Source organism: Dermacentor andersoni, chromosome 4 (assembly GCF_023375885.2).
Source record: "Dermacentor andersoni chromosome 4, qqDerAnde1_hic_scaffold, whole genome shotgun sequence".
Classification (NCBI taxonomy): domain Eukaryota; kingdom Metazoa; phylum Arthropoda; class Arachnida; order Ixodida; family Ixodidae; genus Dermacentor; species Dermacentor andersoni.
This window is the reverse complement of record NC_092817.1, coordinates 17,091,031-17,112,729: the sequence shown is the minus strand read 5'-3', so window position 1 is coordinate 17,112,729 and position 21,699 is coordinate 17,091,031. Positions and strand designations below refer to the sequence as shown.

At 44.3% G+C, this 21,699-nt stretch overlaps 2 protein-coding genes across 2 annotated transcripts in view; one reads left to right on the top strand and one right to left on the bottom strand.

The window, feature by feature from the left end:
- Positions 1–11,446, top strand: part of LOC126535794 (uncharacterized) — a 35,089-nt gene extending 23,643 nt beyond the window's left edge. Inside the window, exons 15-18 of the mRNA XM_055073435.1 lie at positions 883–1,092; positions 5,101–5,303; positions 8,465–8,569; positions 11,035–11,446. Of these exons, the coding sequence (XP_054929410.1) occupies positions 883–1,092; positions 5,101–5,303; positions 8,465–8,569; positions 11,035–11,179 (663 nt within the window). The 3' untranslated portion in view covers positions 11,180–11,446. The remainder of the gene's footprint in view (positions 1–882; positions 1,093–5,100; positions 5,304–8,464; positions 8,570–11,034) is intronic.
- Positions 11,447–14,940: 3,494 nt separating this feature from the next.
- LOC126535803 (phosphatidylinositol 3,4,5-trisphosphate 3-phosphatase TPTE2-like) lies at positions 14,941–20,307 on the bottom strand. The gene is made up of 16 exons (XM_050182623.2): positions 20,154–20,307; positions 19,505–19,666; positions 19,382–19,423; positions 19,135–19,296; positions 18,939–19,049; positions 18,717–18,871; positions 18,575–18,639; positions 18,426–18,486; positions 18,132–18,213; positions 17,893–18,043; positions 17,728–17,808; positions 17,549–17,654; positions 17,184–17,281; positions 16,752–16,847; positions 16,607–16,680; positions 14,941–15,320 (listed from the first exon to the last, which is right to left on the bottom strand). Exons 2-16 carry the CDS (start codon positions 19,663–19,665, stop codon positions 15,215–15,217), a joined length of 1,551 nt encoding a protein of 516 aa, XP_050038580.1. The 5' UTR covers position 19,666; positions 20,154–20,307; the 3' UTR covers positions 14,941–15,214.
- Between the last annotated feature and the right edge of the window lie 1,392 nt (positions 20,308–21,699).

The following is a 21,699-nucleotide window of genomic DNA, read 5'->3' as shown; positions in this document are numbered from 1 at the left end:
AGCAAAAAAGGACAGAGGTAGGGGTAATCAAAGGGAGCGGAAAACAGGGTGAGCGCTCACCCTGTTTTCTGCTCCCTTTGATTACCCCTACCTCTGTCCTTTTTTGCTCGTCCTGAGCGGCGCTACTAGCCTTAAACAGTTATGACATACCAACTCGCCCAAACTGCCACGCTTCTGATGTGCTCATTTGAGTGCATTAATTGCAAGCAGCTGTGTATTCAATATCATTGCTGCCAGTGTAGCAGCCATGGCCAAGAACAGCGAGGTACATGGAGGCAGTGAGGAGAATGCATGAGGCCTGCGAAAACGTTCACGGGAACCAGAAATGCCTATACTGTGGGAAAATGCTGCGAAGAGTGCCAGGCACCACAGTTTTGTCATCCCATATTCTGTTTCTCTGGAGCGCTTGGGCTGAAGTTTTGCAAGGTCACACTAGTCCTATCAGTGTTTTTTTTTTTTTTTTCACTTAAATGTCGCAACATTGCTGCAGCTTCAGTGATATGCTACTAAACATTGGCCAACAACCAACCATATTATGCTTCCTCGGAAAAAGTTGTGAAGTTTGAACTCGGAAGACTGATGTTTTAATTTCGGATTGACTGTATTGGCAAGAAAGCAAAGTGTAACACCTAAGAAATTAATAGCACTGTGAAAAAGAACTGGATGTTTTACATTCTAGTACTTGGCCAGCATTCACTCTGCTGATGCACTTCAGGCCCTAGTCCATTTGCAGACTTGCACACGTAAAACTTGAGCATCATTTAATTCATTGCATCTTCCCTTTCTTTTAGTGTTGTGCAGTCACTGCACTGTTGGGTATCTTACTGTGTTGTAGTTGGAATTGCTGGCTGCCATTAGGTGCCTGTGTTTGCTTCTCTGCAGCACATGAGTGTGACGACAGACCAGGAGCAGAAGCTGGCTTCACTGGGAGCAACAGTGGCAGCCTTGCAAGAGTCCCTGCAGCACAGCGCTGCCGAGGGAAGTCGGCTGAAGGAGGAACTGCAGAAGAGCTCAGACATGCGGGCAAGACTCGCCGAGCAAGTGGAATCGCTTCAGGACCAGCTCGCCAAAGAACAAACTGTCAACAATCAGGTAACAAGAAAATATGCCTAAATAGCATTTTATATACTGCTATTCAGGCGTATGCAGAATGACTCAAGATCGTTTTATCCTCCTTAACTAGATATAATCGCTTGATGAGCATAACAGCCAGGAAAGCCAGCCTTTTCTTCCCATCTTTAGCAGCTCGTCGAATATTTCGCCACCTGAATTTATTTCATAAAATATACCACCATACATTCTTCACAACAAATTTATTCTAGCACCGCAGTACTTGTAACATCACATCAATCATCCTAAGGTAGGTATTCTATATTATAAAACAAGAACATTTTCTGGTTCTTTTTCATTGCACGCAGCAACTCAGTGGAATTGCCTTCTTGCTAACATAACTTCTATTAAAGATAACATTTTTGCGATGCACCAGCCAGCATTGTATAATAACATGTTACTTGAATTTTTCATTGTTATTAATTACTCACTGCATTTTGTTCCATTTACTACTATTTCTATTTTTACAGCGAAGCTGTTAAGGGCTAGTTCCCCCAGGATCTTGTCTGTGTGTAGACACAAAACACCCTATATGTGGGCTGATCCCGAAGATAATGCAATGCGGGGCCGACCCGCGGCGAAGGTGACGCAGGCGTTAGCACTTCCCATACATGGGCCGATCCCGAAGATAGTGCAATACCGGACCAACCCATGGCAGCGGTGACGCAGGCATTAAGCACTCCCCATACATGAGCCGATCCCAAAAGTAGTTCAATGCAGACATCACATCTGACGAGATGAGGGTGGTCTTACAAGACCTACGCTGCAACATGGCATCGGGAGCCGACCACATCCGATTCACCACCCTTTGTAATCTAAGTGACGCGGATATTAACCACCTCACCCATATCTTCAATGAATTCTGGCGCAATGGCACGCTTCGCCAAGCATAGCGACATGCCGCCATTACATTGATCCCCAAATGGGGCAAACTTGTAAAGGTTGAAACCTCATGGCCCATCTCCCTAACATCCTTCATTGGCAAGCTCATGGCGAGCCCTTCCTCGAAGAAAAATCATTCTTTTCTCACTCTCAATTCAGTTATCGAGCTCATCTGCCTGCCAGAGATGTGCTTTTACAATTACAGAGGGAGTCATAGGACCTCCGTTGTGCACCCAAACGAGAGCACTCATCGCCTCAGACCTTAAAATGGGCATTCGATAATGTTGAACATGCCCTCATCCTTCGCAATGTTGCACAGTCACACTGTGGAAGTTGTATGTATAAGTATATCCGCACATTTCTTCGAGATTGCACAGCCACTGTAGGAATGGGACCTCATTGATCCAGTACAATTCGCCTTGTAGGACATTGGACACCCTAGGGCTCAGTTCTTTCCCCTACCCTATTCAATATCTCGCTCGCAGGGCTCGCCCGGCCACTCGACCAGATCCCCAATGTCACCCACCTTATTTATGCAGACGACATTACCATCTCGTCGACACGGAGCTCTGACAAAGCCATGCAGGGCCGACTGCAGCTAGCAGTTGACACAGTCTCCGAGTACGCAAGAAAAGGCGGCTTAAGATGTGCTCCGCAAAAGTCAGAGCTCATAATCATTCACTCCCGCAGCCGTTCCTCTACTTCCCCTATCACTGTGCACATGGATGGGATACCCATACCACAGATTAATCGTTCTCGCATCCTTGGCCCACATGTCCAAGCAGATTGCTGGTCTAACTATACTGTTGCCCTTCTATCCAGACAGATTGAGAAAATTCTGGCCACGATCTGGAGCGTCTCCAACAGGCGCTCGGGCCTTCAAGAAGAGGACCTGCTGCTCTTGGTGGAGGCATCCGTGATCAGCCGGCCTACATACCATGTCCCCTTTCAGCAGTTGACCCAAGCACAACAGCTTCACATAGATGCAATGACTCGCAAAGCGACAAAGCTGGCCCATGGCCTCCCGAACTATATTTCCACACGCCGTCTCGTTAACTTAGGGACACATAACACACTAGGCGAGCTACTAGAAGCACATTGGATCAGCCATTGTCAGCGCCTCCTACTCACCCGTACCGGGTACTATCATCTCACATGGCTAGGATACTCTGTCCCACCACTTGAGACTGCAGCCCGTCCAACAACCCAGTCGCCTGCGATACGCCAAGTAGTAACTATTCATCCATTGCCACATAATGTGCACCCTGAGCATAACAAAGGATGGCGCAAAGCCCATCTGTGATACATTGGCCACATGCCTGCAAGCATCCCAGAAACACAGACTTTATATACAGACACAGCACACACCCAAGAGGGCTACGCCTCGGTAGTGTTGGATGGCACCGAATCCCTGAGGGACTCTGCTGCAATGCGCGTTACGAATGCCGCTTACAGAGAAATTCTTGGCGTTGCTCTTGCAATTTGATACGCCATCCGTGTTCCCGAGGAAGTGTACATACTGACTCATTCGCAACAGGCATGCCGGACGTTCCTATCAGGACATGGCATTCCAAGAGCCGCACACCAAATTCTCAAACAGATCCCATAAAATGCACCAACCACATCTACTCGCATCCACTTGCTCTAGACCCCTGGTCATACCTCGCTGCTGGGTAACGAACGCGCACATGCAGTTGCCCGAGGAATTTCCCTCCGGGCAGTTCGGCATGGTGAGGCAACCAGTTCAGAGTGGGGGGGATCCTTTGCACCGTTACAAAGACATCCTCCGTCATTATACGCACATTCGTCACACCCACGTCGCACCACCGCCCGTCCTTCTCGCGAGAGGAAGCAGTGGCATTACGCCAGTTACAAACCGCAACTTTTCCAAATCTTGTCTCTCTCAATAAATTCTACCCACACTGTTATGCAGACCGTTGCCGAGGATGTGGCAGCTCACCCACAATCTTCCACATCATGACTAAGTGCACTGCAAACCTCTTTCCTCCCTTGCCAACTCTCCTTTACCCCTTACACAACAAAGAGCTGTGGGACGATGCCCTCTGTGACGGACCTCCCGAGGTCCTCCGAGCTGTGATACAACGAGCTCGAGACATTGCCAGAATCATCTTAGGGACCCCCGACTGAGTGTTCTTCCCACGCTCCTCTCTCCATTCAAATATTAATAATAAGGATGTTTTACTCTCTCTGGTGTTAAGCACTTCCCACACGTGGGGCGATCCCGAAAATAGTGCAATACTGGGCCGACCTGTGGCAGAAGTGAAGCAGACTTTAAGCACTCTCAATACGTGGGCCAATCCTGAAGATAGTATAATACCGGACCAACCCGCAGTGGAGGTAAAGCAGGCGTTAAGCACTTCCCATACGCACGCCGATCCCGTAGACAGTGCAATGCCAGGCCGACCCGTGGCAGAGGTGCAGTTTGCCATTAAGGGGCCCACGTACACACCTTCGCTGGTCATCCTTCTTCACAAAGTGGAAGGGTACTGAGTATCCTTGTTTTTTTACCAATTCCCCTGTGTAATGCCTTTGGCCGTGAAGCTGAAATAAATAAATAATAATAACAATAATAATAATAATGAGTCTGCAAAGCAAAGAAGTGCACGATACGCATTGACAGAGAAGGAAATGAAAGACCAGCAGCTTACTGAACACTATTGCACTCAGCACTATTGCCATTTACACTTAAGTGCTCTTAAAAATCTAGTAAAGCTTTATGTGGTGCGTGTACACCTTATTGGAAGTTGTTACATCATGGTACCACACAACGCTTTTGTGTAAAGTTTGCTTGTAGTCTTGTTCTAACGCACTTTCTTATTACCAAAGTGTTCATTAATCAGCCCAAATTAGCACTTCCCTTACATATAGTTTGTGATACAGTGCAGAATAAAACAGGTACGAAGAAATAACCTAAACACACGACGTGCTGTGTGCGTTCTCAATTCTCTGGTCTGTTTTCCTTCTTGTTGTCCATGTTCTGTGTGCTGCTTGGTTGAAATTTCTTGCTCTGAAAAGCCTCACACGCAGTTAGAAATAATATCTTGATCTGTAAATTAAATCTTTGAAATATGGCATGCCTGCTTCCAGATTTCTGGGCACTTGAGACGCCTAGAGGACGATCTTTCTCTGGCACGCACTGAAGCAGCTACGGCTCGCTCCGACGCAACCAGCCTGGAGCGCTTGCTTGCCACATCTCGGGAGCAGCGCTGCCAAACAGACATTGCCCTCGAAAGGCTCTCTACCGAGATGGAAAACATGAAGCAGGAGCTGCAAGCAGGAGCCACAAGCAGGTATGCCACCCATGTGGCAAGTGTGCCTTGGGAGCACATTTTGTGTAGAGAGCAAGTTCAATTGTGAGATTAACATCCCAAAATTGCTCAGTGGGTTTGAGAAATGTCATAGTGGAGGCCTCCAGATTAATTTTGACTTGATGTTCTTTAACGTACAGCTAAATCTAAGTGCCCTCTGCAGGTTACTAAGCTGCAGCCATCGGGAAACTACTCATTTCACAATTAGCAGGCAAGTTCAAGCAACTTTTCACATTGCCTGCACTCGCAATTGAAAAATAGTGCTTCATGTGTGGTAAGTAAATGTGACAACGTACAACATTAGCTGGATATATTACAACTAAAATTTAATGGCGCTGAGCAGTCCTTTTAGTTTTGTGCTGCGAGTACTGTTGTTGAGTTTTGCGATTAAATTGGTACAGGGTTATTTTTTTTTGTTCAGTTTCTACGTTACCATGTTGGCTGTAGACCAGGATCATTTGGACGATATTGTTTGAGAAACAATGGGCGCCGCATGCCACCAATGCCCTGCGCCACGAGAGGCCGAAGAAGCAGTACTAGCTGCTACCAATGGGCCATCACTGCATTGCCTGGTCGTATTGCCAGCACTCGTGACGTGTCATCGCAGTAATGGCCTCTCCCCTCGCGCAACAGCTGGCATGCTGTCGCAGTAGCAGCCTGCGACATGGTGTCGCAGCCAATGCGAATTTAGGTGCCATTCCGCTGCTACAGGCGCCACCAGCTTTTTTGCTCAACAGGCCATTTGATGCTTTCACGTTGTATATATGGTTTAAGTATTAAACGTGAGATGCAATATGTCTAAACTTGTTCACAATGAAATGCACAGAGCAGCATGTTTGTGTCATGGCACTGCTTGCATGGATTTCACTGGGCACTGCCTACATTAGGAACCAAACCATAGTGGCATAACATATTGGATGCAAAAGTTTATACAGTCACCGACCAATAATTCGGACTCAATGGGGACAGCCAAAAAGACTGAATAAATCAGAAGTCCAAAATACCAGATTCGCCCGAAAATAAGTGACTTCTTTCCACAAGTGCCCAAAAATGTGCAGCATTCGTGGATCGTCACTTTCGGGGATGATTACTAGATAGACTAGGCTTCATTAGTCTTGGCTTTAAGCCGGTGACATATCAAAACAAAAACATCGCTATTTCTGCTCCACTCAATGGCCAAATTTAGCACAGTCGTGTAGTTGGAGTCTGAATTATCACACGGCGTGATGTAAGGTGTTAGAAATTTCGGTTGTCCCTATTAACATTAAGTCTAGGGGCTAGTGGTGGTGCAGCGAAGCTGTTCGAATAATAAGCAAGCATGTCTGAATTAACGGTCGGCAACTGTACATAACAACATTGCACAATTTTACAGTACAATTTCACACAATATAGCTATACAGTCGAACCCACTTACAACAATATTCAAGTGTCACGAAAATTCCATTGTTATAACCGATAATTATTATAACCGGGTAGCATTAAAAAAATCAAAATAGGGGGATGGCAAAGCTGATAGGAGGAAACTATATGGCGGAGAGGCCAGTGCTCCCACTACCTTTCGGCATGGATGGTCACCATGGATGGCCACCTTTCAGCATGGACGGCCATGTAACAGTCACCTGGGCCCCGTCAAGCCGTTCTTACGGCTTTTAGCCCAGCGGACCTTCCAGCATATTGTCTGGTAAATAAACTTGAACTAAACTTAAACACCCAGCAGCCAGACTTCATCATTGTAACCAATAATGTGGCATTGGGACATTGTAGTAAGCGGGTTATTGCACCATGGAAAACATACAAAAGTTGACGGTGCAGCAGCTGCTCATTGTCATAACCAGTGTATTGTTAAAACCGGTGTCATTATAATTGGGTTCGACTGTACTATACAAAGGTGGTACTCTGTAGAAGGTGCAGCCGATCTGAACCATTTTACTACAAAAGCGCAGAGTGATAGATATATGTGAATGCAATACAATGCTTGTGTTACTTCCATAGCATTACTGGAATGAATGTAAACTTTGCAGTAATGTGGCACTGGAGCAAAAGCTACGATTGGTGTCAGGCTATTAGGGTACACACAGTCATGTGAATTCGCATGCCCTTGCATGGTAGAAGTTCATCTGCTCAGGCTAATCTTGGAATGCTAGGGCATGCTTTGTAGGTTTAAGTCCAGCGGACCATTACTGTTCAGCAGAATATTTAACAAGTGTGCTTAGGTCTTACGCTTCTTGATATGCAGACCTTCCATTTTATAACCAGATCAGTGAAACAGTTAAGGAGAAGGACAGTTGCGAGGAGAAAGAGGGGAAAAATATGTCTCTCGCAAGAGTTCTGCGAAAATTCGCAATGTGAAGGAAGTTTAATGAAGGGAAACGCTGGCTTTTCTGCAAAGCTTAGTTGCCTGATGGCCAAGAGTCTTTAACCTGGAACACAATATTTTGTAGCACAGAGCAAAACAAAAGACGGGTCAGAGAAAGGGAGGTGTGGGCTCACTCCTCTCCTCTAGCAGCCATAGAGTTTCATACAATTACTAAAGCAAACTGTGGTGCTAGTGTCTACAGGAGCTGCAAGCAGGGTGGTTCAGCCATCATGGGTATCATGGTTAGTACATGGATTTGCCTAAACTTCATCCTTCCGGCTTTACACAGCTTCATGATTTGCAAACTGACAATTTTCATGAAAGTACTGCATTATAAATAATTTAATAAGCATTATTTAAATTGTCCAATGGCAGGATTTTAACGCAGAAGCCCAATATTGACATAATTATGGCAAGGATGCATGGACAAGCGGAGCTACTGCAATTAGAAGTAATTACGCGTATTTGCAGATTCTTATTGCCTACTGCATTAAAAAATAAGTATAGATTGCTTTAAAATTTAGGCCAACAAAGGCAGATAAGGTAAAATAAATGAAGCACAAGAATGAAAATCAGACAAATATATGTACCAACCATCATTCCCACTGTGGCTGAATGATCACAGCACCAGAGTTTCCTCTAGTAGTTATTGTAGGAAACTCTATGCCAGCAGCATTGCTTGTCTGGCTTTAATGGTTCGAAACTGGTACTGCCAAATGAAATGAGGCAATGCCAGTAGGTGTGTGGCTCAAAATAAGCTTTTGTCATTTTCTGCACTAACTTACAGGGCAGCCCAAAATGAGGAGAACAGTTTTCTCAGAAGCAAGCTGTCGGAGTTTGAGCATGCAGTGGAGCAACTAAAGCAACGAGTCGTCAGTGAGCAATATGAAAGGTGAGACACAGACGCAGCAGCCTTTCTCCATACAGTTTATAACACTGTGTGGTGTGGTGGTGCTTATGCTTCAAGATAATACAAGGCAGGGGACTTGTCCGCCACCTAGCAAACAAATAGTGTGACCAGCTCCATTTACTGTAAGCACATCTGAGGCTTACCTTGTTTATCAAGTCACTGTAAAAAACTTTAGTTTATAACGCTTCTCAAGGCTCGTTTGGCTATCCCATCTTCTTGTTCCAAAACATGGAGGCTTGGCATCTATGTACATACCTTTTGTATTGTAGTTTAATGTGGTCTCACTTGGTACATTTTAGATTGAAAGCTAGAAAATGATTACCACAGTAATTTCGTGGTGAAAATTAGTGTTGTCAACAGCGATGACGACCGATTGTTTCACCTCAGTGTTATAATCCAAATCCTGCAACCTCCAAAGTCTGGAAATGTGTCGTACAAAGTATATTCTTACATCAATTGTATTATTCTAAGCACTAGAGTCTTCTTCAGCAAAGATATTGCACATTTTTTTTACCATCTTTAGAGAAGCAATTTTGCTTGTTCAGGTGTGCATGTATGTCCTCCTGTGACTAGGCCACCTTCCAGCACAAGCACCACCATTTTACTGGTAGCATCATAACTACGAAGAGAGGCCAGCTTGCAGTATTTTGCACTTCATTAATTGGGCAATCAAATGTGACTTGTCCATATGTGTACACACACATCTGTGTTATGCATTGTAAGTGCAAGTATCAGTGACAGTAAATAGTAAACAATGCAGAAGAATTTACGCAAGCAAGAGGAATATTGCATAGTATTAATATAAAAAAAATATTAGGAGAGGACAGTGTAGGTTTTGGCACCTATGACACACCATAGACAGCAGCAGCTACCTAATGGTTTGTTTGAAGGAGTACTAGCTCATATTTGAAGTTGTAAAAACCCTACCACACACTTCTTCCACGTGACATAACCACACTTAACAAGTACAAAGGTTGGGAAACACTTATATTTTAATTTGATACTAAAGTCTGGAAATGTCAGACATGGTCTCATCGAAATTAACGTGATATTATGACAGAGCAGAGTTTGCTGATTTCTTGTCGCAATAAGGCTATCGGTATAGCTAATAAAAAAAAATTAAGAGGGCTGTGGGCATTTCTTCTGGCTGCATTTGCGTGTGGCAACCACAGCAATCAGAGGAACAAAGTGAACCAGTGTATTGCGATATCATGACACATCCATCTCCCGAGGACTTATTTAACAGAGGAGCAAGTATGATAGTAAATAATTTAGGGTTGTCGGGCGCTTGCTAGTATATTTTTAAAGGTTTGCAGGGTTTGGGCCTTCAATCAGAATGAAAAAAAATATATGTTGGTACTCCTTTAAGATTGCCTCATGCGTGCATCATGACACGGTGCCCTGAAAGGTAGGAACTGCACTTGTTTACTTTGAGTAAAGAAGGGAAAGGCATTGCACATTGCCACGCCATTCAGCGTGATAGGTCAAGGCACGAACAGGCACTCGGCGCAGAAAGCAAAATTGTATTAAATCGTGATGTGAACTCTTACAAAGTGTCTACACTCTGGGGTGCAACTTTTATTCCACAACAGTAATCACCAACCTTGCATTCATTTTCTCTCCTTAATGTTCCTTGCCCAATACTTTCCTGCCTTTTCAGGTGAGTCTTTGCATTCCATCCTGGCTTTTGAGCAAAAGTCCTAAGTCCCAGCTTGAGCGAGTTGGGACAGCGAAATGTCCAGACATTTGCATTTCTTTTCAACCAAATTTATTTTTTCTAATGCCCGACAGCTCAGTTGCACATTCTTCCTTATTCTGCTACATTATCATAAACATAAAGCCGGTTTCTCTTTTCTTGTGGTCCTAGTTCTGTTGTAGGCCCTAACCATTCGCAGTATTACCTCTGTAACTCCATGTTAGCTAGGGAAGTGCTGCACCTCTCTTGATGTAAATCACGATATGGGAGGACTAAAAAAATATGTGCAAGATTGTTTCTCGTACCAGACTGGTGGCTCCTGGCACTGACGGCCTCAGTCATCGCCAGCCACAACTTCATTCACTCGACAGTTGGGAACACTACTCAGCATGTCACTGTATTCCCAACAGGAATGTAGCAAGTGCAAAGCTTTAAATAAATGCGAGATTGACGATGATTATTCTTGTGGGATGAAACAAATTATAAAAGGCATAAAAATTTAAAGAAGTGTGATGTTCGAAAATTGGAAAATGCTTAGCGGTGATGTAATTTGGTCCACTGCTTGAAGGGCAGGAGTAAAACCATGCCATGGAGTGGAAAGGGTGCTCTAAGGGGCAGGACTTACAATAGTTGTAGTAGCCCCAACTCCTTGTCAAAAGAGTAGAGAGCTGTAGGCCACAAAAACAGTCTCCTAAACATCCCACTGATCAGGAACAAAAACTCATGCAAATTGTACATTCAATTTCTGCAGGGAAAAGTGCAAGGAAGAGTTGAAACGACTGCAGCAACAAGCAGCCAATGGACTGCATGGCAAACTTACACTGCACGGTTTCACAGGTTCATTACAGACGAGGCTCAACTTTAGCCCAGAAAATGGTACCAGGGCTCCGCAATAGCCTTACTCTGTCATTGAAGCTTCACAATAGAAGGCACAGCACATGTCATTTGAACAGTGCGTTTCACATAGTATGAATGGAACCTACTCATTTGTACAGAAAATCATTTGGCATCACCATACTTTCATATCTTATTTTACTGCAACTTTCTTGAAGCATGCCGAAATGGTTTGCACTATTGCATATATCTTCTTGCTAGACCCACAACGTGGCTTACATTGTATATTATTTTTACTTGGCTGAATAAATTTTTATATGTCCCCTGCATCCCAACATGCAATAGAGAACAAGCTATTTGAACATTCAAGAGAATTTTTAAAGCTGAAAGTTAGTGCTCTCCACACTGCTTGCACAACGGCCACATTAAAGGGACACTAAAGACAAATACAAAGTTAAATACCACTCCAGAAGCCTCGCAATGCTTGTTTTGTGCCAAGAAAAGACAAGAAAATTTCATCTGAAGGGTCCGAATCATAGAGTTTCATATTAGAATAACTAGAGGGAAATCCGGCTCTGCGATCGTTCAACCATCATGGGAATGATGGGAAGTACAGGCTATAGATTGGCATTCTGTTGACTGGCAAACTAGTCTACAAGTATTTTTTGGCAGTTTTGGTTTCACTCCGAGCGCAATTGCTATAACCTGCAGTGGGATAGCGCAACGCAAAGCTCTCTGCCTTTGTTCTGTTGCTCGAAGTAGCTATAGCGCGCTAGGCCAGCGGCTGGCACGACGCTTGGGTCACAGTGTGGTGTCGAAGCCCCGACAAGAAAGTGACGGTGTCGTAAACATTGAAAGACCATGTTCTGACTGTTCGGACCTCGGTTTGTTAAGTGTGTTAGGTTGGCGCTGTAGCGTTACGTGCTTTATGAAACTTCAGAATAGGAAAAAGAAGGCACTAGTGATACAAGACAGACAGTTGTACTTCTAGTGGCTTGACAATCAAATTTTATTGAGGGCTTCATTATGCATAGCTCGTTTATATGTGCTCATTGAAATGCGTGCTTTAGGATTTTGAGAACACAAACGTGGTAGGAAAGATTGCTGCTTCCTGGCTGTAGTCTAGTGTCGCAAAATGGGTAAGTGCAAAGCCAAGCCGTAACGCTTAAGAAGCGGTACGTCAACATAAAATAAAGCGAAGCATACTCGTAGGAGGCCTCAAGCATCCCTGCTAGCAGTGCAGCAGATGTGCTTAAAAGTACTTGACGTTCAGCAATCGTGACAGCCGAAGCAGCCTTTTGAAAGAGCGAGAGAGTTCGCAAGTGCCTGTCGTCTGTGAGAAAAGTCTCGCGTTCGCAGCGAGCAGGCGTTGTAGCAGACGACACTTGTAGCATTCCTCTCAGGGGCGCAACACTTTCTCACAATACGAAATTTTTATTTCCATAAATACTTCACGAGTATTATTATATAAGTACATGCACGGTTGTTATTGCTGTTGTAAAAAAAAATAAGTTATTCTCTGGCATCAAATCGGGAAAAAAATTGCACAAGAATGCATGCCCTGGTGTAAACCATAGTAAACCTAAAGCCCCTCCATACACATTTCCGCCGATCAGGTTAAGTACCGCCAACCTGCCCTCCTCCTCCACGCTCCTCTCCCACTCACCCCCTTAGCTTCCGGTGTCAAGCGGAACTTACGTAGCTGCAGCTTCCTGTTCAGAGTGGAAGTGACGCTTCATTTTTTAGCGTTGTTTACTTTCACGCCGCTGGAGAGGCTTTAATTGCACGAGCTGCGGTTGAAACTGTGAATGCGATTCCGTCCAAGAACCACCGCCTACTGTAACCAGCGATCTGCTCGTGTTCGCTGCTCCGCGTCAACCTGCGACGGGTTGTGGCACGAGCGACAACGTACAGTGGAACGTAGTGCCTGGGCGCTTGGAGACCACTGCCATTTATCGTGCATTTGGACAACAGCGACCGCGAACTACTACTTCAGCGGAATACAACAGCTTGTCCCCTTTGCATTCTTCTTATGGTGACTGCTACAGCCCTGCTAAGCACGCGCGGGCGTCTCACCATCGTCTAACAGCAGTCAAAGCGGAAATTCCCGCAGCGCAACTCCAGGAAGCGGAAACGCCGGAACCGGAAATACTGGAACTGGATTTGGTGTGAGGGGAAAAGGCGGCGCACAACAAAGGTTGTCGCTACTTAAGAAAGCGGCGGTGGCGCGTAGATGCAGGGGCTTTAAGTAAACCGTGCTTCAATCTCAAAGTCATACAAAGTTCATGTAACGTGTTGTGCAGAAATAAACTTAGATCTTACGCAATATTTGAGTATAGCTTCGTTTACTGCGCCGCAAGCAAACGCTGCTAGTCTAAAGATCGAAGTCAATCCGAAGCCTGTACTTCCCATGGAGGTTGAGGCAAGGCTCAGGAGAGCCCCCGTAGACACTAGCACCACATTTCGCTCTAGGGTATTTATTTAGGAACTCTATGGTCCGAATACTTTTATCGCAATTCAAATCTCCTGCCACCCAACCGGGGTGTATGGAAGCAAACGTTGCATACGCCATCACCACCCTTTGCTGCCATCGGTGAGTAAAACGGCGCCCGACAGACGGCGGCACAGTTTTTTGCACTAAACGCAAACGCGCGGCCATGGACAAACCAAGCCAAGACAGAGCGGTGGATTCGCCGCTGCAACTGCTTTTTGGTCAAGTGGCGTGGACTTTTCGAGCATCCCGCGACATCACATGGAAGCTGAATTCTCTGCTACTTAGTTTGTGCGAGTTTTGCGAGCCAGCAAAACCAGCGCAGCACTATGCGAGAATGAAACTGCTGAAACGCAAAGGCGTGGGTGGTCCAGAGTCTAGCGAAAACTGAACCTTTCGACCGCCCACACGTGTCATCAAGGGTAATCTGAATGGTCTTTTTTTCTAAAAACGAGATAAACTGGACAAGTAGCATTTTATTTAGTCTTGTAATGCAATACAGAAATATTTTTGTAACGAGCGGCTGAGTACTAGTGACAGAATTTAACTGAGGCGTGCTTTCATCATCGGGCAAGTACTTGAATGCCCTGGGGAAGTCTCCAATTATGTCCTGCATTTACATCAATTTCCCTATTACTAAGGCTTTGATTGCGATATTATTGACACCTTAGAGATTATCGACCACTAATCTATCACTTCAGCATAACTTAATGTTTGCCTTTAGTGTCCCTTTCAGTACCTCAATGCATAGTTTCCTCCAAAATTACTTGAGGAAACTGTAGCTCTGACCATTGTTACCATGGGACCAATGGGTACTAGTACATAGACTTGTCCATATCCATGCTAGTGGCTTAATACACTGCCTTCTTTTCGGAAGTTCCCAAGCAACCATTCTAAACACACAAACGCATTAAGCCTCTGTGCATGCACATAGTGCATACTCTTGCATTTATAGCGCAACATTTCGTTGCATATGATCAGTTTGCAAAGTGATTTGAAGCCAGAAGGACAAAGTTTAGGTACATCCATGTAAAACCCATATGCTGGCTTAACCATCATGCTTATAGCTTACAGAGACTAGTGCCAGGTTTCCCCTCTGGTAATCTTTGTAGGGACTGAGCAATAAAATTTCAGTCAGGCACATTTATAAGTGGGATGTGGAGAGACAAATAACTATGCAAAATAAAGCATTCTCTTCCTTCAATTCTGTTACCACTATAATATCACAGAAAAGAGCCAATATGTGCAGGTGAGCTAATGATTAAGGGAAAAAAGGGAACATTAATCATTACAAAATCTGTCCCTTAACAGTAATTTGCTGCAAAACCATGATTTGAAGGTACAATGTAGAGCACTGCTCCATTTTATTCATAACATACTACACAAGCCTAAACATATATTAATAAAGAGCATAATTTGTAGTATAAACATTATGTACATGGCTCTCTGAAGGCAGAGTTCCCATAAATACAACCGTCGGTTGTGGTCGTCTGTGGTTCTCCACACTGCCAATGTGGAGTGCAGCTGAGTTGAGTAGATTGGCCAGGATTGCACATCACAGGGAAAAAAGTCGAGAGGCACCGGTTGTGCATGCAGCATCCTCGGCTCAGGACGGATTGGTGAAAAGTAGCTCGACCGCAAAGCCGGCGTCGTACACCTTCCACGTCTTCGGCTTGTGAGGGTTATCAAGAACGTCTCTCGGCAAGAACAGCCTAAGACAATCAAAGGCAACAGCTAAAGAGCTCATACAAGCCTTTATAAAAGCCTTCGTAATAGTAGATTACTCGGCATGTCCACTCGAGTTAGCTGATTGAGTACTATGTGCTTACTATGAAGATAAGGGCACAAATTACTTTCATGAGACAAACAAAATGTGCATTCTGGTCATTAACTAACGATACATTGAAAGAGCTACAAAAGGCCACAAAACATGGCAATCTTCCCCATCAGAGTGTTGTGAAGCAAAAAATTGAGTCTCCTTCAGTTCAGCTAATCGTTTGAAGACAAAAATATATTACATTGCATTCTAATATATACCGAAGGCTGAACATAAAAAGTGTGGAGAACTTTCTGCTCTAGAACATCCCAAATACAAAAAAAAAAATAATAATAATAATAAGATCATGAAGCCACACAACATACTTGTGTTATGATTTAGGCACAAAATTGAGGAAAGGGAAGTTTGGCCTTTGTATTGCCTTAGTAATCCATTTCCAGTCATAGGAATGAAGGTTGAGTTTTTAAGTACTTTGCCAGTCTAAGTTGAGTTACTTCTTTAGTGTAACACTGAATTCTGCAGACTTTTTGTATGGAATAATGATGCTCCAGCTATAGCCACTTGTATTATTGCAATGCAAATCCAGGTGTGCTCAAAATTGTGGAAGGGCCATGTCCTTTAGAGGGCACCACTTTCCATATGTTAGCCACACTGTGGGGCATACATAGAATGATGGTGACGATCTCACTACTTGTCACCACTGCTCAGATTGGTGTATGGAAGCAAAAGGGGAGCAGCACAAAGTGCAAGTTGTTGGTGCTCTAGTAATGACAGGTATAAAATATCTGCAGTGGTAATGCCACCATAGTGGACCAGTGGCTCCCATGCGTGGTCACACAACTGGGCAGGCATTGCAAGAAAGCAGGAAGTTATGCTCCGACTGTCAACATAGTCTGGATCCGAGTCATTTGGTAAGCAAACAAACTCAGCTGACTTGTGACTGGGGAAACATGAAACTACAAGTAAAATCAATGGCAACCGTATCTCGAGATCGCTGGCATGATCCGACATCCTTTGCAGTGTGCAAAAAGCCTTTTGTACTCTTTGGTATCTATGAACACATTTTGCTCTGAATAAAGTGCAGATAGCCAGCAGTATGCCTGATCTTCTCGTGTTCCTTCTTTGCAGTTCAGTTGATAGTTTATTATGTAACAACCTGCAGCATGTGAATCGCCACAATACAATTTTGTGGCTAAGAGACTTTGCTGTATAACAACTTACTTGTTGTCTTTGATGAAGCTGGTGTGGAACCAGAAGTAAAACGGGCAGTCTTCATAACCTCGAGGCACAGATGGCTACAAAGAAAGAGTGGAGAGTGGTTCATGTGCAAAACTTACCAGTGAAAGCCATTACTGAGTACACTTACACTTTGGCAGGAAAACTTGAATTTCACGTCCCCTTTAACAACAGGGAAGTTAATGGGACTCACTTCAAGAACGTCAGCTTCAGAACGGTAGTGCACCTGAAAATAATCAAATGCAGGCACAAAACTATGAAAACAAAATTCTGCCAGATTAAGTTTGAGAAAATGTGCTGTAGGGCAGTGTTTACTGGTGCAGACTCTTGTAACCCTGTGGAGGTCAATAGCTCCCACACTGTCAAACTCATCACAATATCGTGAAAAAATAGTGAATCATGAAGTAAAATCGTGAATACTGAGCACATCTTATTCGTACAATTTGGCACTAGGGCAAGTAAAAACTTGCCCCTTGTATGGCCACAGGGAGTTGCTAAATTCTATATGGTAGTGCAATGGCACTCACTGCAATTTCAAACGAACACTTTAGCAAATACTAACCTGACAGTTCATTTGACGTCCAAAGTCCATCTCGAACACCTTGGACTTGGCTTCAAAGACTTCACATGAAAAGTCTGTTCCTGTGCCTTGTCCAACCCCTGTGTATTTTAATATGAGCCAGTGTAAGAGAAGGTTCCACTGACAAGACACCTGTGACTCATTAAATCAGTTTATCTTCTGCATCTTTAAACTGATAAGATGGCCAACTTGGGCTGCACTTCGGGTCAATCACTTTTGGAGATATGAGCTAAAGCGACCGGCTGAGCCAGCAGGCATGATGCCTGTCACTCCTATGAGGTGATGTGCCACATGTTCGATCAAGAACACAGCCCCTGGTGTTGAGAATGAATGCAAAATGAACTCGCCTGACAACTTGTAGATCCTTATTTCTTTGACTTTTAATGAAACCTCATCAGGCACCACTCCATCATGCTTCTCCTTCACTTCCTGAAAGTATTCTACGTAGCGGCTCTGCAGATACAAAAGCAAAAGTCATTTCCCGACTTGCCATTCTTTAAAAATGCCCCAGAAAATGTTGACATGCCTGACTAGGGGTCTCAACACCCTGAAACTTGGTCCCAACGGTCTTGTCTGTGCGGACATTTCCAAAGTATTCCAGACTTGCCTTTAAGAAGTAAAATAATTTATAACAATTCTGCAATGCTGTGCAATGCAGTCTTCTGCATGTTCATCTCGCATTGTGTCTCACCTGGGCAGATTCAAAAAGGCCATTGTGCATGAGCAGCATACAAATCATTGTTCCTGTCCTTCCTTTGCCGCCTTTACAATGCACAGCCACTACATTTTCAGGATTCTCATTCAAGAACGCTTGAGCCTTTGCCACAAACTCTGCTGCATCCCTGCAAAAAAAATATGAGGAAGAGTGGCAATTTATGTGCAAGGGTTCGTTGTACTTTTACAGCTGCTTAGGATTTTCTAACTACGTACCTAAGTAAAGGTACGTTGTGATCATCAATTAAGTAACGTTCAATACAACCATTGAAGTGGCTGTTGTCATAGGTTCGTTCACCTGGAAGTTAAGCATTAGTATTAGCATAAAAATGCAATCATGGACAGAGGAGTATCTTGAGTAGAGTGATGATATTAGGAAATTTGTAAGCATAAGGTAGGGGTGAATAGAAGAGAGCTTCGTCATGCAGCAGGCTAAACAACCTAATGACAATTTTGAGTATTAGCAATATGCCTTGGCATAGCAGGACTGAATGCATTAGAAGTCCTCACTGCACATATTGTAGATGCGGTAGTGGTTTGGATGTTTTGTGCTGAAAAATCTCTCCACTTCCTGAAAGAAAAAGGTGGCCAATCACAATGTTGCCATTCAGTGGTGCACCTTTTTAACGAAAAAGCCAGAAGTATAGCAAACGACTCACTTGAATTGGGTTTCTATACCATGACATCTTTCCAGATGATGGATATGACATTGCAATGATCCTATCTGCACAAAACAGCCAGGAACACATAATATTGAGGCACCCTTGGAGCAAGTAATTATGAAAGATGCGACAAACTCACCAGTCACATAAACAAGGTCAAGATCGAAGCCATCTTGCCTGTACCGTCGCTTATTCTCGGACACCATGAGTCTGGCGCCCTTGGTCAAATTTTTCTTTTCAGTGTAGATTCGAAGGAGGCCAACTATGCGAACCACTCGACCAATTACCAGAAGCCTGTAGAAGTAAATGAAAATGATGTGCCCTAAAGGCTCAGTTTTAATGCTTGAAATGCTGCACTTACTTGTAGTATCCGGATATTTCGACAGAGACATATGCAACTGTGGCAACAAACGACAGCATGACTACAATGAAGTCCACAGCATTGTACCAACGCTTCAGGAACTCTCCAGTACTGCAAGGAAAAATTATTGGAACATGTATGTTGAAGCTGCAATGCATATGTATGTTAATTAAGTATCAAGTAAGTGGTTGTTTACCCTTGAGCATATATCCGAAAGAGGATCTCGAGGACAAAGAAAGAAACAAAGCATAGTGCCACAATGTCATATGCATTCTCAGCATGTGCCGGCTTGTTTGGTTGACATAAGTCTGCTATCAGCACACTTATGTCAATAATAATTAGAGAAAAACTGAAGAGTCTGTAAAAAGAAGAAAACGAAAGGCAACGATACAGCGGAACTGCCAAAGCAAATATTCTTCACAGTAGTTGGAGCCTACACGCACCTGAATCCAAGGTGTTCCACAAATCTCTTTAGCATTGCATGCCTGTAGAAATAAAGTGCCACAATAAGTTTCGTGTTTCACTCTGACAGGCTATAAGGCACAAAGCTAACAGACGGTACCTACCTTGGGATTTGCTCGCTGGGCTGATCAAAAGCGCTGCTGTTCAGCTGGTGACTTTTCTCAATCACGACCACCTCCGATGCTTCTTGGCCGGTAGTTCCGTTGCTACTCGTCGCGCCTATTTGCTCCATGCTTTCGTTTGCGAATTGCGTGTACTTCACCATTCTGCCAATAGCCAATTCAACGCAATTAGCGTCATAATAGCACGAACAACAGGTGTCAACGAGCTCATTGGGCAGTGTGTTTCGGGCCGTCAACAACCTTTAAGACTTTCCCAAGTTACACCTAGCGCTGTGACCCCCTCATATATACTTGGGCGTTTGAATGCGGCAGGCTTGCCACGAGGCAGCTGTTGAGAAACTTGAGGCGTTGTCGAATTCTTTCCTCCCGCAGCCGGCGCAGTAAGTCGACCGGCCGAGCTACGGCGAAGCGAAATCGATCCGCTTCCGCGCGGAACGAGAGTGAACACCTATGCAAAACTTTCTAGCTTTTATTTTCATTTCGCACTGATTATTCTCTTACACCTGTATACGCAAACAGGTACGCTGTGACGCGCTTTGCATGACCAAGTAGCAAGATCCGCCCCCTTTCCCATAGCAAACAAGTTGACGCGAACACGGGAAAAAGGCAAGAAATAAAGAAACCAACTCACCTGCAACCTTGTAGTAACGTCCTCACACGAAAAACCTCCCGGGTTCAGCGCAGTAACAACGCTATGACCACTCTCTAACTACTTTAGAAACTAGTTAGCAACTTTTCGTATCCCGACCCCCGTCCCGTCCCGCGGCCGCGGCTCGCGCACCATCTGTTCTTTTTTCTTCCTTTCTTTTTGGTTCGTTCGGGCCACGTGACGTCATAGGCTGTGTCCGGAAATGAGTCGTGATTGGCCCTAACCAGCCGCAAGCGCTTGACGTTGGCTCGGCGCGAAATAAAATCGGCTCGCGCCTCTTTCAAACATCTCAATGTGCGCGCTAACGTGCACTCGTAACAAACGTCTTTACGCGGAACCGAGGAGACATTTTCTGCATATTTCAGGTGCAGGCCCATGAGAAAGTTCACAATGAACGTCACCAATTTCTTGTTATATGTTACATTTCGGATTATCGTATGATGGCACGCCGGAAGTACGTGTTCAAAAAAAGATTTTGCGCTCACCGCTGCACTGTTCTTGCTCAAATTTTGCAGAACGATTGCATTTCGGCGTCTACTATGTTTAGTAAACACTTGGCACGATTAGCCGCCTGTTTTTAAAGACAATAATGAGAACCTGTTTTCGTCTATGAGAAAAATTGCGTTTGAAAAGCCGGCCCTGGCACAGACTTGTTTCGCCACCTGCCGTCATCTGCAGACAGCAGCTTTCAGGTAGGGCTGCCGCGTGTTGCCCGCTCCTGTAATAGGTGACCGCCCTCCCTGAAACGCTGCTTTCTGCAGATGACGACAGCTGGCGACACAAGTTTATGTTTGCGCCGTCGCGGCGGCAGCTCACATCTCCATAAGCACAGGCAAATTTTCACTTTTTCTTAGAAACCAGGCAATTAACTGTGCCAATTGTTATACTAAACGAAGGAAGTCGACGCCAAAATGCGATCGTTCTGCAAAATTTGAGCAAGAACAATGTAGCGGTAAACAGTATATTTGACTGACGTTTCGGCTGGTGGACACAAGAGTACAGTAACGCATGTACAACATATACACAGCTTTAAAGGCACCGTATCAAGAGCAGAGGGCACGCTATCTGCACTGACTAAACCATACACTGCGCATCATTAATCATTATCATTGCACATAATAAATGATTATCAATGACACGCATGGGCGTGTCATTCATGACGTCATCAATGATGACGTCAAAAATTATCAAAAGATGACGTCATCGTTGCGCTTCGTCCATCTGCGACCTTCTTCCCTTCTTCGTCAACTTTTGGCCAGTGTAAAATTCAGTGCAACGTATTCATGGAGAGTATTAACAAGTCCTCATTGCCGTAAGCCCCTCGTACGTTTAGAGATCTCCACGTGATACCGAGGACCTCCTCGTACTCTGGGCACTTTACCATCTGAAAAGGGTTTGGAAACAGTGCAAGTGTGCACAAATTTCTTCGAACTACATTTCAACATGTTTTTTTCTATTTGCCAAGTAACGTTTCAAACCTACATTATGTACCACGCAAGACTTCATAAACTGCAGCTTAACAAGATTT